The sequence below is a fragment of the Leopardus geoffroyi genome, chromosome B3, assembly GCF_018350155.1.
Source record: "Leopardus geoffroyi isolate Oge1 chromosome B3, O.geoffroyi_Oge1_pat1.0, whole genome shotgun sequence".
NCBI classification, from domain to species: domain Eukaryota; kingdom Metazoa; phylum Chordata; class Mammalia; order Carnivora; family Felidae; genus Leopardus; species Leopardus geoffroyi.
Window position 1 is genome coordinate 25,044,087 of NC_059337.1, and position 16,576 is coordinate 25,060,662.

Sequence of the window (16,576 nt, forward strand, 5' to 3'; positions counted from 1 at the left end):
ATATCCTCTATAATATACAGATGCAAAAAGGTTCAGCAAATACTGTTAAACTGAATCCAACAAATTATAAAGGAATATTCTCCATGACCATGTAGGACTGATCCCAAGAAGCAAAACAGTTTTAACATATGAAAATCAATCAGTGTGATACACTGTATTAATTTAATAAAGGACAAAAGCCACATGATCATGCCACTAGATGAAAAACAGCATTTAACAAAATCTAACACGCTATTTAAAAGAAAAAAAAAAAAGTTCAGCAAGGTAGGAAAAGAAGGGAACTTCCTCAACCTGATAAAGGCATTTATATAAAAGCCAAAGCTAGCATCATATTACATGAGAAAAGACTGAATGTTTCTCTCTCGTATCAGGAAGACATGATTGTTTAGAGAAAATCCTAAGGAATCCACAAAAAGCAAGTACTAGCACTGATAAATGAATTAGCAAGGTGGCAGGATACAGGATCAATATGCAAAAGAACTGACCCACTCCAGAAAGCATTAAAGGAAAAACTGTTCAAATCTGAATTTTTAAAAAGCTTAATTAATAGCTTTGTGCTAATGTTAATTTCTTAGTTTTTACCACTGTAGTACAGTTAAGTAAAATGTTATAATTAGAAGAAGGTAGATAAGGCATATACAGGAATTCTGCACTATTTTTGCAACTTTCCTACAAATTATATCAAAATAAGGTTAAAAATTTTAGAAAGCCAATTGGTTCCCATCAGAAAATCCTGGGGATCCAAACTGAGCACTTATCTCTCTTTTCCTATGATCTGTACCACTAGGAAACCAGGTAGTTGATGAGGCGAAGGGTCTTTTGATAAAAGTATTCCCAATAATAAATGAAAGAATTAGATCATCAACATTTGGCATCCAGTAACAAATTAATGAATGTAGGCAATGGTCATCAATGGCTGCTAACACCAGAAAAAGAGGGACAAAGGAATATTATGTTCCTCTTGATAGAAGTGCACAACACCATCTATGAATGTGGTTTTGACCAAAAAAAGAAAAGAAAACCAAATCTGTACCTGAGGAAGTTCTGACAAAGCATCCAGACCAATCTACACTAAACAGGAATTACTGCCCAAAGAACATGTCATGTGATATCGCAGGAAAGTAAGAGGCAATATTCAGGCCAAGGGAAAACCTACAGTATAAATAACTCAATTTCTTCAAAATAAATTGCAAGGAGGAAAATGAGAAAGAAATGGAGTTTAAGAGGGGGGATGTCCACAGATTAAAGGAGACCTAAAAGATCTATAAGCCAATCACAGTGAGACCTTATTTGGATCTCATTGAAACATACAGATAGAAAAAAAATATATGGTATTTATGAGACAAGTGAAAATCTGAACACAGATTAGAGGCTTAATAGTATTAAAGAATATAAATTTAGGTATAATAATCATACTGCAGTTTAGTTTTAAAAACATTTCAGGGTACCTGGCTGGCTCAGTCAGTAGAGTATACAACTCTTCATCTCAGGGTTGTGAGTTTAAGCCCCACATTGGGTGTAGAGATCACTTAAAAATAAGATCTTTAAAAATAATAAAAATTAGGGGCACCTGGATGGCTCAGTCAGTTAAGCATCCGACTCTTGATTTGGGATCAAGCCCCACATTGGGCTCTGTGCTGACAGTGCAGAGCCTGTTTGGGATTCTCTCTCTCCCTCTCTCTGACCCTCCCCTGCTCTCTCTCACTTGCTCTCTCTGTTTTAAATAAATATTTAAAAATGAAATGAAATTAAATGAAATGAAATGAGTCATTGCTTTTCTAAAGATGAATAATGAAGCATTTACAGAAAAAAACTATCTGGGATGTGCTTCAAAATAAAAGGGAAAGAGGGAGTGGGTAGGACAAACCAATGTTGGCCATGAGCTGCTAACTGTTGAAACTGAAGGATGGTTCATTACAAGTGCAATTCTCTATATGTGCGAATAGAATGAAATTAGAAATCTATAACAGAAAGAAATTTGGAAAATGCACAAATATGCAGAAATTAAGACATTCCTAAATATCTAATGGGTCAATGGAGAAATCATAAGGAAAATTAGAAAGTACTTTGAAGTGAATAACATTTTCAACTATTTTTTAAAAAATGAGGCTTACTTCTCCTACAGGTAGGGGTTGCAAGTACAAAAAAAACAATAAAAGTGCAGCCAGAGCAGAACTGTGGGCTTAAGCCGTGGCGCTACTGTCTAAGAGGGAAAACTTAGGCAAGCTATCTATTTCTTAAAGCCTCAGTTTCCCCATCTGTGAAATGGGGGTGTAAAAAGTAAAGGGGATGTAAAAAGTAAAGGGGCTATCGGGAAGACAAGATGAAGTTATGGCCTCAGTGTTCTCATGTGTGAAAAATGGGACTGTGAAAATATGGCTGTTGTTAGGTTAAGATGGAATTACACATATAAAACACTTGCCTCCTATCAACAAGTAAAAAAGAACTGCCCCATGAACAAGACTGCCTTCTGAAGGCAACAAGATTGTAGGGAAAGAAAGGGTCTTTTTCTACAACTTGACAACCATGAGCGCAGTCACATGACACATGGCAGGTGTCAAAAGAAAAACAACTTCTAAAAACCATGTGAATGGCAATGTCCAAATATTATCCAAGTGTCCCCCAGTCTGGCATGTGTGAGGGGCCTTAAAGAGGACGTTCATTATCTGAGCATGTTCCTGTCTCCTGGATCTTATCCTGGTGTCTGCTTTTGTCAATCTTTTACTCCAAATAAGATAAAGTTGCTATCCTTCCAGGGAAAAGATGTTTCTGCTGCTGACATGAAGGCATGTGGCTGCCCAGGAAAGGGAAAGAAGGAGAAGGAAGACAAGATAAATGAACAGAAAACAAAAGGAAAACTTTGCTGGGTCTCATTTCAGGCTCTTCTGAAAAAACAAATCATGAAAACCAGGGTAAGCAGGTTGGGACAGATAAACCCAGTGAGCTGGGGAAATGAAGTGAGAATCAAAGGAAAGGGAACAGACAAAATTAGAGCAATTCCAAGATAAGCATTAGAGTACCCCTTGACTACCTGTTTTCCCACAAGAAAACTGATCTGAGGATTAATACGACGATCTGCACATGAACCACAGAACTCAGCAGGTATGCAGCAGGTAGAGGTGAACTGGGGGAGAGAAGCTGCAGAGGGCAGGGAGCTGCTTTTGTGTGCAGAGAGACGATGGGGGGGGGTAAAGACTCTGGAAAAGCACCCCCCCACCCCCCGCAAAGCAGCTGGAGAGAAAGTGGAAAAGTAGAAACAGCCATAGGGCCTGAACTAAAAAGGGAGAAAGGAGAGGGTTTAAATTCCATTAATACTATAAACAGGGGGAGCACAGAGTCTGAAACTCCTCAGCTCAATACCTGGCAGTGCTCTGGTGGGAAGGGTGAATCCCCAGGAAGAGTTGAGTCCAGGTGTCTTCTGGCCACATGGGGAGAGGCAGTTCCCCCAGTGGAAGAATACCTGATAGAGGCTGTGTGGGTACCCCAAAGGCAAGGCCCCAGTGGACCGGGGAGAACAACCACATCCACTGGTGCTGGAACGTCGTTCAGGGTGAAGCCTGGTACCAGATGTGTATTGTGATTTTCCATAATCCCTAAGACGCTGCTGCTACACTATCTCATGGACTTTTTCTGGGTCGGGTGCCAGCCCGTCTCTGGGCATCAGTAGCAGCACGGTCCTGCAAACATTCCTGGATGCAGCCCGCACCCAGCCATTGCTTGGTGAGACCCTCCTGCAGAGGGGCAGAATGGGTCAAAGACACAGTCCCTTAGAAGTAAGGGGTTGGGAAAAACAGCTGCATCTGAGACAAAACTCAGGAGGGAGGGTCTGCCTGGAGCTTGGTCACAGACTGTGTAAAAGTGGGGAGTGGACAGAAGCCGAGGACAAAGGACAGGTGCGCGACTGCTGATCGGGGAGAACAGAGTTCCCATACTAGAAACTGGGTAGCTGGGTGATGCCATTGTCACTGTTCCCACGCACACGCACCTACACTTGCCACAACAATCCATCCCAGAAAGCAAAGCAGCGCCATCTAGTGGAAAATGGAGCCATTACACTAGCCCCACTCAACTGGGCCAACCTCACTCTTCAGGAACAGAAGTCTCTCCGCCTGCTTAGTTCATGGACTATAAAGCACTTCACAGTTTGACTTCTAGGGGAAAACAAAGTAATTTCAGTCATATTTCAGTCTGTTTGCAGATTGATCTATTCAATTTTCTTTCGTTTTTTTTTTTCTCTTGTTTCTTTTCATTTCTTAAATACAGAAAGAGAAGAAACTCATTTTTAATTTCTATTTTTATTAAAAATATTTTTCTTTAATTTTTTTCTACTATATTTTTTACTTTTGTGTAAATTTTTTTCAAATTCTATTTTACCTCCATCATTTCATTTTACTCTACTTCACCATATTCATTTATTCAAAGTTTCAAACAATTTCCTTTTTTTTTCTTTCCCCTTTTTTCTCTAATCTATCAATCCCCTTTCAACAGCCAGACCAAAACACACCTAGGATCGAGCATCATTTATTCGATTTCTTTTTGTGTGTTTGTTTTTAATTTTTTAATTTTAATTTTTTAATTTTAATTTTTTTAACCTCATTCTTTTTCTCCCTTCAAAATGATGAAATGAAGGAATTCACCCCAAAAGAAAGAGCAGGAAGAAACGACAGCCAGAGACTTAACTAACACAGATACAAGCAAGATGTCTGAACCAGAATTTAGAATCATGATAGCAAGAATACTAGCTGGAATTGAAAACAGATTAAAATCCATTTGCGCAGAGACAAAAGAAGTAAAAGTTGGTCAGGATGAAATAATGTTACAACTGAGCTGCAATTTGAATGGATGCCATGGCGGCAAGGATGGATGAGGCAGAACACAGAATCAGCAATATAGAGGGCAAATTTATGGAGAATAATGAAGCAGAAAAAAAAAAAAAAGTGGGAGATTAAGGCAAAAGAGCATGATTTAAGAATAAGAGAAAAGAGGGGCGCCTGGGTGGCGCAGTCGGTTAAGCGTCCGACTTCAGCCAGGTCACGATCTCGCGGTCCGTGAGTTCGAGCCCCGCGTCGGGCTCTGGGCTGATGGCTCAGAGCCTGGAGCCTGTTTCCGATTCTGTGTCTCCCTCTCTCTCTGCCCCTCCCCCGTTCATGCTCTGTCTCTCTCTGTCCCAAAAATAAATAAATAAAACGTTGAAAAAAAAAAATTTAAAAAAAGAATAAGAGAAAAGAGTGACTCATTATAAAGGAACAACATCAGAATCATAGGAGTCCCAGAAGACGAAGAGAGAGAAATAGGGGTAGAAGGGTTATGTGAGCAAATCATGGCAGAAAACTTTCCTAACCTGGGGAAAGACACAGACATCAAAATCCAGGAAGCACAGACAACTCCTGTTAGATTCAACAAAAACCAACTATCAACAAGGCATATCATAGTCAAAATCACAAAATACTCAGGCAAGGAGAAAATCATGAACTCAGCAAGGGAAAAAAAAGTCCTTAACCTACAAGGGAAGACAGATCAGTTTTGCAGCAGACCTATCCACAGAAACTTGGTAGGCCACAAAGGAGTGTGGCAGGAGTGTGGCAGGAGTGTGATTCAATGTGCTGAATCAGAAAAATATGCAGCCAAGAATTATTTATCCAGAAAGGCTGTCATTCAAAATAGAAGGGGAGATAAAAAGTTTCTCAGACAAACAAAAATCAAAAAAGTTTGTGACCACTAAACCAGCCCTGCAAGAAATTTTAAGGGGAGAAAAGATGAAAAAAAATAAAAGACAAATGAAGACCAAAAGCAACAAAGACTACAAAGGACCAGAGAACACCACCAGAAACTCCAACTCTACAAGCAACATAATGGCAATAAATTCATATCCTTCAGTACTCACTCTAAACGTCAAAGGACTAAATGCTCCAATCAAAAGACAGAGGGTAACAGAATGAATAAGAAAACAAGATTCATCTATACGCTGTTTACAAGAGACCCACTTTGACCTAAAGACACCTTCAGATTAAAACTAAGGGGATGGAGAACCATCTATCATGCTAATGGTCAATAAAAGGAAACCAGAGTAGCCATACTTATATCAGACAATCTAGACTTTAAAATAAAGACTGTATCAAGAGATGCAGAAGGGCATTATATCATAATCAAGGGGTCTATCCACCAAGATGACCTAACAATTGTAAACATTTATGCGCCAAATGTGAGAGCACCCAAATATATAAATCAATAAATCACAAACATAAAGAAACACATTGATAGTAATACCATTGTAGTATGAGACTTCAATGCCCCACTCACAGCAATGGACAGATCATCTAATGAAAAAATCAACAAGGAAACAATGGCTTTGAATGACACACTGGACTAGATGGACTTAACAGATATATTAAGAATATACATTCTTCTTTTTTTTTTTTTTTTTTAATTTTTTTTTTTTAACGTTTATTTATTTTTGAGACAGAGAGAGACAGAGCATGAATGGGGGAGGGGCAGAGAGAGAGGGAGACACAGAATCAGAAACAGGGTCCAGGCTCTGAGCCATCAGCCCAGAGCCTGACGCGGGGCTCGAACTCCCGGACCGCGAGATCATGACCTGGCTGAAGTCGGACGCTTAACTGACTGCGCCACCCAGGCGCCCCTATACATTCTTCTCCAGAGCACATGGCGTTCTCCAGAATAGACCACATAATGGGACACAAATCAGGCCTCAGCAAGTACAAAAAGATCCAGATCATACCATGCATATTTTCAGACCACAACGCTATGAAACTCGAAATCAACCACAAGAAAAAATTTGGAAAGGTAACAAATACTTGGAGACTAAAGAACATCCTACTAAATAATGAATGGGCTAATCAAGAAGTTAAAGAGGAATTGAAAAAGTATATGGAAGCTAATGAAAATGATAACACCACAACCCGAAACCTCTGGGACGCAGCAAAGGCAGTCATAAGAGGAAAGTACATACCAATCCAGACCTTCCTAAAGAAGGAAGAAAGATCTCAGATACACAACCTAACCCTACGCCTTAAAGAGCTGGAAAAAGAACAGCATATAAAACCCCAAACCAGCAGAAGACAGGAAATAATAAAGATTAGAGCAGAAATTAATGCTATTGAAACCAAAAACACAAAACAGATCAATGAAACCATAAGCTGGTTATTTGAAAGAATTAACAAAATTGATAAACCACTAGCCAGTTTGATCAAAAAGAAAAAGGAAAGGTCCAAATAAATAAAATCAAAATGAAAGAGGAGAGATCACAACCAACACAGCAGAAATAAAAACAATAATATGAGAATATTATAAGCAATTATATGCCAATAAAATGGACAATCTGCAAGAAATGGACAAATTCCTAGAAACATATATACTACTAAAACTGAAACAGAAGAAATAGAAAACTTGAACAGACCCATAACCAGTAAGGAAATCGAATTAGTAACCAAAACTCTCCCAAAAAAACAAGAGTCCAGGGCCAGATGACTTTCCAGGGGAATTATACCAAACATTTAAGGAAGAGTTAACACTTATTCTCTTGAAGCTGTTCCAAAAAATAGAAATGGAAGGAAAACTTCCAAACTCTTTCTATGAAGCCAATATTACCTTGATTCCCAAACCAGACAGAGACTCCACTAAAAAGAAGTATAGACCAATTTCCCTGATGAACATGGATGCAAAAATCTTCAACAAGATATTAGCCAACAGAATCCAACAATACATTAAAAAAATTATTCACCATGACCAAGTAGGTTTATACCTGTGATACAGGGCTGGTTCAATATCCACAAAACAACGTGATTCATCACATCAATAAAAGAAAGGACAAGAACCATGTGATCCTCTCAATAGATTCAGAGAAAGCATTTGACAAAATGCAGCATCCTTTCTTGATAAAAACCCTCAAGAAAGCAGCAATAGAAGGATCATACCTCAAGATCATAAAAACCATATAAGAAAGACCCAACGCTAGTATCATCCTCAATGGGGAAAAACTGAGAACTTTCCCCCTAAGGTCAGGAACAAGACAGGGATGTCCACTCTCACCACTGTTTTTCTTTTTTTTTTTTTTTTTTTTTCAACGTTTATTTATTTTTGGGACAGAGAGAGACAGAGCATGAACGGGGGAGGGGCAGAGAGAGAGGGAGACACAGAATCGGAAACAGGCTCCAGGCTCTGAGCCATCAGCCCAGAGCCCGACGCGGGGCTCGAACTCACAGACCGCGAGATCGTGACCTGGCTGAAGTCGGACGCTTAACTGACTGCGCCACCCAGGCGCCCCTCACCACTGTTTTTCAACATAGTATTGGAAGTCTTAGCCTCTGCTAAGACTTTCACTCTTCACAGATGATATGATACTCTATATAGAAAACCCAAAAAATTCCACCAAAAAGCTGCTAGAACTGAGTCATGAATTCAGCAAAGTTGGAGGATATAAAATCAATGCACAGAAATCGGCTGTATTCCTATACACCAACAATGAAGCAACAGAAAGAGAAATCAAGGAATCGATCCCATTTACAATTACAACCAAAAACCATAAAATACCTAGGAATAAATCTAACCAAAGAGGTGAAAAACCCATACACTGAAAACTATAGAAAGCTTATGAAAGAAATTGAAGAAGACACAAAAAATTGGAAAAATATTCCATGCTCCTGGATAGGAAGAACAAATATTGTTAAAATGTAGATACCACCCAAAGCAATCTACACATTCAATGCAATCCCTATCAAAATAACACCAGCATTCTTCACAAAGCTAGAACAAAAAATCCTAAAATTTGTATAGAACCAGAAAAGACCCTGAATAGCCAAAGCAATCTTGAAAAAGAAAACCAAAGCAGGAGGCATCAAAATCCCGGACTTCAAGCTATACTACAAAGCTGTAATCATCAAGACAGTATGGTACTGGCACAAGAACAGACACTCAGATCAATGGATCAGAATAGAGAACCCAGAAATGGACCCACAAACGTATGGCCAACTAATCTTTGACAAAGCAGGAAAGAATATCCAGTGGAATAAAGACAGTCTCTTCAGCAAGTGGTGCTGGGAAAACTGGACAGCGACATGCAGAAAAATGAACCTGGACCACTTTCTTACACCATACACAAAAATAAACTCAAAATGGTAAAAGACCTAAATGTAAGACAGGAAGCCATTAAAATCCTTGAAGAGAAAGGCAAAAACCTCTTTGATCTTGGCCACAGCAACTTTGTACTCAACACATCTCCGGAGGCAAGGGAAATAAAAGCAAAAATGAACTATTGGGACCTCATCAGAATAAAAAGCTTCTGTACAGTGAAGGAAACAATCAGCAAAACTAAAAGGCAACCGACGGAATGGGAGAAGATATTTGCAAATGACATATCAGATAAAGGGTTAGTATCCAAAATCTATAAAGGACTTACCAAACTCAACACCCAAAAAACAAAAAATCCAGTGAAGAAATGGGCAATAGACATGAATAGACACTTCTCCAAAGACATGCCGATGGCCAACTGATACATGAAACAATGCTCCACATCACTCATCATCAGGGAAATACAAATCAAAACCACAATGAGATACCACCTTACACCTGCCAGAATGGCTAACTAACAACTCAGGCAACAACAGATGTTGGCAAGGATGGGGAGAAAGAGGATCTCTTTTGCATTGCTGGTGGGAATGCAAGCTCATGCAGCCACTCTGGAAAACAGTATGGAGGTTCCTCAAAAAATTAAAAACAGAACTAACCTACAACTCAGCAATTGCACTACTAGGTATCTATCCAAGGGATACAGGTATGCTGTTTCGAAGGGGCACATGCACCCCAATGTTTATAGCTGCACTATCAACAATAGTCAAAGTATGGAAAGGGCCCAAATATCCATCGATGGATGAATGGATAAAGAATGTCCACAGACGGATGAATGTCATCAATGGATGAATGGAGTATTACTCGGCAATTAAAAGAATAAAATCTTGCCATTTGCAACTACATGGATGGAACTGGAGGGTATTATGCTAAGTGAAATTAGTCAGAGAAAGACAAATATCATATGACTTCACTCATATGAGGACTGTAAGACCCAGAACAGATGAACATGATGGAAGGGAAGCAAAAACAATATAAAAACAGAGAGGGGCTCAAAACATAAGAGACTCTTAAATATGGAGAACAAACAGAGGGTTACTAGAGGGGTTGTCGGAGGGGGGATGGGCTAAATGGGTAAGTGGCATTAAGGAACCTACTCCTGAAATCATTGTTGCACTATATGCTAACTAATTTGTATGTAAATTTAAAAAAATTAAATTAAAAAAAAATTTTAAAAAGACTATATTTAAGTCATTACAAAGGGAATGGAGGCAAAAGGGGGGGAAACATTATACAATGACTCAGGCAGAGTATGGAGCAAAGAGAGGGTCACAGGACAAGGGAGCCAGAAGGGGAATGCAGACCTGGGTTCAACAGCCCACTGGACAACTTAGGAAACAGAGTGCAGGTGAGGCAGGGGGCTTATGCAGCACCCCCACCTCAAGTTGTACCCTTAGGAGACCTGCTCTGTTTCTGGGAGCAGGGATCAGGTTTTCTTGTTTAATGAAGTATTACCCACTTCCCTTAAAATTGAAGACAAGGATGAGAGTGCTTTCTTACATGCATGGTCCCTGCTTCTTCCCTTTGGCTCTCCTGGGCAATATTCCCTTCTCAGAATGTTGCTTCTTCAACTTCCTTATCAATGTCCTTCTCAGACAACTATTCTCTGCTTTCCTGCCCCCATCACCACTCTCCAGGCTGATTCTGTGTTCCCATGTCCTCTCCTCCTTCAGCCCTGCCAATCTTGCACCCTTCAACCATTTGCTCCCCTCTCAGCCCAGGCCTCTGGTGACACCAGCCTTGTCCCAGATGGCTGCTCAGTAAGCCCCCTTTCTTTCCACCTGTGGACCCTCTGGCCAGCTGCAGCCAGCACCAAAATGGTCTGTATGACCAAGGCCTTTCTACGCCCTCCCCAACCCACTAGACCACAGCTGAGTGATGCTCAAACTGACCATTTCTACCAGCTGGGAGGTCACTGATAGGACCCGACCCCAGGATCACCCACCTCTCTATCTCTCTCTCATCCCACTGAGCATGGCTCAGGAAAATTTTTCTAAATACCACAGTATGAAATCCATGAGAGGGGCGCCTGGGTGGCGCAGTCGGTTAAGCGTCCAACTTCAGCCAGGTCACGATCTCGCGGTCCGTGAGTTCGAGCCCCGCGTCGGGCTCTGGGCTGATGGCTCAGAGCCTGGAGCCTGTTTCCGATTCTGTGTCTCCCTCTCTCTCTGCCCCTCCCCCGTTCATGCTCTGTCTCTCTCTGTCCCAAAAATAAATAAACGTTAAAAAAAAAAAAAAAAAAAAAAATTTGAAATCCATGAGAGGATACAATGGGCTCAGGACATGGAAGCAAAGGACTGCTTCTCAAACTTCTGTGTGTTAACAAAGCTTTGATGAAGACACCAGCTTTCCCACCTCCACAGGCTAGAAAGCATGGGGTGGGGGCTGGGGAAGTCGCATTTCTCACAAGTCTGATGGGGATTCTCATAAAGAAGGGACCCGAGGACTATGTTACTGAGAGAAACACCACATAAATAACTGACACACTGCAGTCTATAGTCAGAACACAGACATGTCCAAAAGAAGCCACCATCCAGAGACGGTGTCAGCAGATAAGGCTTCCCCAACTAAACTTTGCTCATGCTCTGCATTTACACGTGGTTTGACTAAACACCCCTCTGCACATCAACCAGAGCAATGATGCAGCACAGAACAGACCTTGACTGCTCACAACTGTGCTTCCCATTGTCTCTCTAGTAACCAAAGGCATGGAACAAACTTTGGCCTGACATAAAATAAGTCATCTTCTGGGCCATTCTGGCTGGTCCCAATGCCAGGCACCTGAGATCCTGGGCTTCAAGAATGCACCTTACCCCCCCTCCCCAAAAAAAATTATGGCCTGGTTGCAGTCTTAGGCTGCCCTGACCCTGTCACGTGCCCCACCACCACCACCACCATCTTGTGTTCTCTCAACTGTGGCATCTGCCTTTCCCGCCCCTTGTCTGGCCACATCCTCCCTGGTCCTCACTCATGCCCTCCTCTGGGAGGCCTCTCCTCACCTGCATCCTGCAATGCTAGGCTAGGAGCCTTGTCCTGGCCCCAGCCCATGGACACGTCCTGCATAGTGCAATCAGTCCCCACAGTAAGCTCCGGGCGAGACCCAGCCTCCTCCTTTTCTATCCCAGGGTGTGGCTAGGGCCTGACATGGTGAGGAGCAACTCAGGGCACTGGTTTGAGTCAAAGCACAGAACTTTCAAGGCAGCTACACACAGCCTGGAATGCAATGGGTGCACAAGTCACCATTCTCAGAGGACAGGGGAGGGCTCAGAAATCCACATTACTCACAGCTCAGTCCTAAAAACACGAATCACAGACTTTCTAGGCCTGGAAGAGTTTGGCTTCTGAACAAGGATGACTGTCCTCCAGATAGTCTTCGTCTCCACAAACAGCTACCACCCCTCTTGCACATGGGACCTTCCTAAGGAGAGGGCCCCTTCTCTGCCCAGGAAAGCATTCAAGAAATTCAACTTGGGAGCTGGGAGACATTTAGCAACTTCTCATGAAAGCACCATTATCTCTGAGGACCTGCCCCTGAGGGCTGTACTGATTATTTAAGAATCCCAGTCTGGTCAGGGTAGAAGGTGAGGAGAACATGGACAGGTGTGGTCCAAGGGGAAGATGAAGGTTTCGAAATCCTATGAAACCTTTTGAAGTCAAGTAAAGAGAACTGCGTTTGGGTCCCACTCTATTTTCTCATCTGCACATTTGGGGTGATGGTGGTTTTAAGGGTCAAATGACTTAATGGATTAAAAACACTCTGTCAACTGAAAATATACTATATTTCCTGAGGCCTAAGTATTTCTGAAAAGGAGGCTACCGGAGCTACTGGCTCACTAATAACAGGAAGTGGTGTGTGTGAAGACTCAAACCTGCGACAGTCCCACCAGAGTTCTGTCTTGCAGAAGGCAGATGTACAGCTCCCAGAATCCTCACACTAGGGACACAGGATGTCTGTGTAATAGATGCCCCCTCCCTTATTAACCTCAGGCTTCTTGTGAACAAGAGCCAGGAAATCCCACAGCCCTATCCACATCATGCTTGCCTACTGGGCAGTGGGTGCCCCTGGAGAACAAGAGAGCATTACTCAAAGTATGAGACATCATTAAATAAGCATCACTTCTGTGCTAATTAAACACTCAGATTCCTGGGTCCAATCCCAGATGGGTTTGGTCAGAAACACTGGCGATGGGAGTCTGAGAGTTGTAATTTTTAACAAACTCCTCAAGTAATTTTTATATAAATTTAAGAAGCACAAGCACCACAATGTTGGAAAAGCTGTAAAACTGACAAGACCTGGGTTAAATTCCAGTACCACTTCACTACATAGCAGCTGTGTGGCCTTGGGCAAGTTACTTAACTTCTCTGAACCTCAGTTTACTCATTTGTAAAATAAGTATGAAGCACAACCAATGTTGCTGGGAGGGTCAGAAATACAACTCTGCATCTAAGTTATCCTAAAAAGTAGGAATAACCATGACTCCCATCTTTTAGGGGAACAATCTGCCACTGAGAGCACAAGGTATTTCCTAGAAGCCCCTCACATGTGACAGAAGCCAGACAAGAGTAATGTCCTTAACTCAGCGGCCCACATCAGCCCCCTACACCAGGACTCAAGCAAAGTGAAGAGGAGGGAAAGATGGGATGAGCTTTGGAGAGAAGTCCAGACCATCTGCCTTCCTGAGGGGTTGGATTGTTGAGGTGGGCTCAGCTACTGGGCACAGCTCCAAGATGGATCTGGAGTGGCTCTTTGGGGGTGGACAGTCTAAAGGGAGAAAAGACACCAGTCACTCCGAGCCTGAGGGTCCAAAACTCTGGGAAGGTGCAGGGAGTGAGAAAAAGCCCAATGGAACGACATTCCCTAATACCAACCATGGGCAGGGCTGGAAAACCCCTCAAAGCCTCAGTCTTTACGTTTAGAAACGGGCTAATTTTTAGAAAATTAACAATAAACAGTCAACTATGGAATGGTGCTCAGTGGGTGGCCTGCTCACAGCTCACATCAATGGATGGCAGCTATTATTACCTCTGCTTTTTTAATATGTCTGTGCTGGTCACACCAAAACTTGGTGGCAGTTTCACTGTTGTTCCAAGAAGAGATGTTACCTAATCCTGAGCTTTAGGTACCTGTGTTGGTTGCTAAACTTGTTAAACAACCTATCCTAGAGAGCCTCATGGAAGACTGGGGCTAGGACTTCAAACCAGAGCACGGGGGGGGGGGGGGGGGGGGGGGGCGGGGGGGGCGGGGGATGGATTTCCCTCCTTTTTACTTAAAAGGCGGGAGCGGTGGGGATGAGGACGCCCAGCGGCCGTTGGATTCCAGTCCTGGGATCATTCGGGTTCGGACGCGGCATCTCAGTGCCAAGCAATCAGGGACAGGGTACCCCCCGCGCTCCCAGGAGCAATGGAAGTCGGACCCTTCGCCCCCACTCGAGCGGCTCTCTGGGCACACCCCGCCCGGTGCCATTCACACAGAGCCCAACACCAAGTTATCGGAGAGCCGTGGCCCTGAACTGACCCCGCGCTCCACTGCTCCGAGCGCCCAACTCACCGGCTGTAGACAAGGCAGCCCAGGTGGTTGATCTCGTGGTCCGAGCGGTGGCGGCTGTAGTCCTCCCACAGGTCCTTGAAGGCCGTGACAGCCAGGATGAAGAGCACGGGCGCCAGCGCCAGGCCGGGCTGGAAGGCATTCACCGCCGGCACGAAGTTGAGCAGCGCTATGAAGACGAAGTACACATTTGCCAGGCGGTGGAACTGCTCGAACAGGTTCTTGGGCAGGAAGGACAGTAAAGTGTACTTGGTGGTCTTGAGCCGGTTGTCTGCCAGGTGCTGGGTGCCCCCGCGCCGCCGCCGCCGCGCACCCTTGGTCGCGCCCGCCGCGGGGTCCTCGACGCCCGGGGGCGGCAGCAGGTTGGAGCGCACCACGCGCGTCCTGCCGTCCCCACGCCGCCGCCGCCGACGGCGACGACCCGGGGACCCGGGCTCCTGGGCCGCCGCCGCCAGATCCCGCTCCATGGCCGCGTGTCGCCGCGCCCGGCTCCTCCGCCGCTCGCGCCTGACCGCGCCAGCCTCCTAGGTGATCATCGCCGGCGGCTCGGGCGCGGCGGCGCGAGCTCCCAGTCTGCGGGACGCAAGGAGACGGCGGTCAGCACCCGCCCCGCCCAGCCCGCCGGTCCGCAGTCGCGGCAGGGCGCAAGCGGGGCGGGGCGGGGCGCGCGCCGCATAGAGCCCCCTTGTACTGGCGCCCTCCCGGCCATTTCCGCCGCCGCAGCTCCTGGCCCCGCCTCGCGCCGCGCCAGGGCTGGAGATACCGTAGATAGCGGGAAAGAAAAAAAGCCCGAGCTGGAAACTTAGAGCAGTTTGGTTTCGTTTCCCAGAAGCATCAGTTCAGTCCCAGAACGTTAGGAACGCGCCTTGTCTCCGGTAGGAGAGAGGAAGCTGCAGACTGTGAGAGAAAAGGCACCGCAGTTCCCTGGCAGCTGCCAGGCTCTTCTTGGGCCAGCCCTGCTTCCTGAGCCCAGGACGAGGAAACAGTTTGGGGACCCGGGTTAGGAGCCTCCTCTGGAATCAGCTAGAATCAAAATCCAAATGAGCCATGGCATACCACTGCTCCAATTTTTGAATCTTATTTATCGAGAATATCTGCTTTAGGGGAGAGCCCAAGAAGTCGGAATTCCGTTGCCTCTACGCCCTTCCCTATCCCTGCTCAACCTCCACCTACTTTCATATTCACTTCTTCGGTGAACTTTTTCTTTTCCCTGATCATAGCCGCCTTTCCTTACTTCCCTAAATAGGCTTTTTTTCCCCTTTCTTTCTTTCTTTCCTTTTCTTTCTTTCTTTGTCTTTCTTTCTTTCTTTCTTTCTTTCAATTGAAGGGAGGACTATTTCGCAGTGGAAAAGAAAGACAGGTTTGCAAGTATTTTTCTTTTCCTCTCTGGAAAACCCTGAGAGCTAAAATATCCCTGTGTGCTGCAGTTTTGAGGTGGCCTTTATGAGAAACTGTGACAGGGAATTGAAAGTGGTTGTTGGGAGGGCAGGTGAAGACCAGCGGTGGCAGAAGTTTGGGGCAAAGGCTACCTTTAGTACTGATGGGCAATTGGAGAGGGGAGCGGGTAAACGATGGGTGTAGGAGAATATGCTGGGTATGGCAGAAGATATGGGGGAGTCCCCACTCCTGCAGTAATGCTCTCCCGCAGATATACCACAGCTGTGACAGTTAGCCTTCTGCTTTGGAAGTACAGAGATAAGAAGCAGAGATTCTTGCTGAGGAGACTCTGGCTGGGAATTTGGGTGAGAAGAGCCATTATGGGGACTGTCTGTCTTTGATTCTGAGAGCTGTTGGCCTCCTCCTGTAGGCCAGTCCCACCTTTCTCTTCTTGCATTGGGATACTCAGTCATTGCCCAAGAGACCACCTTAGCAGCCTCTGCCAGTGCT

General features: G+C 44.2%; 1 protein-coding gene across 3 annotated transcripts in view; it reads right to left on the bottom strand.

Annotated features, from left to right (window-relative positions):
* ATP10A (ATPase phospholipid transporting 10A (putative)) overlaps positions 1-15,376 on the bottom strand; it is a 198,367-nt gene extending 182,991 nt beyond the window's left edge. For 2 of the 3 annotated variants that reach the window (XM_045448926.1, XM_045448924.1), the window contains exon 1: positions 14,693-15,373. In XM_045448926.1, coding sequence (XP_045304882.1) covers positions 14,693-15,156 — 464 coding nt within the window. In that variant the 5' untranslated portion in view covers positions 15,157-15,373. Of the gene's footprint in view, positions 1-14,692 lie in introns of all 3 variants that reach the window. The other variant, XM_045448925.1, reaches the window with a different exon arrangement.
* Between the last annotated feature and the right edge of the window lie 1,200 nt (positions 15,377-16,576).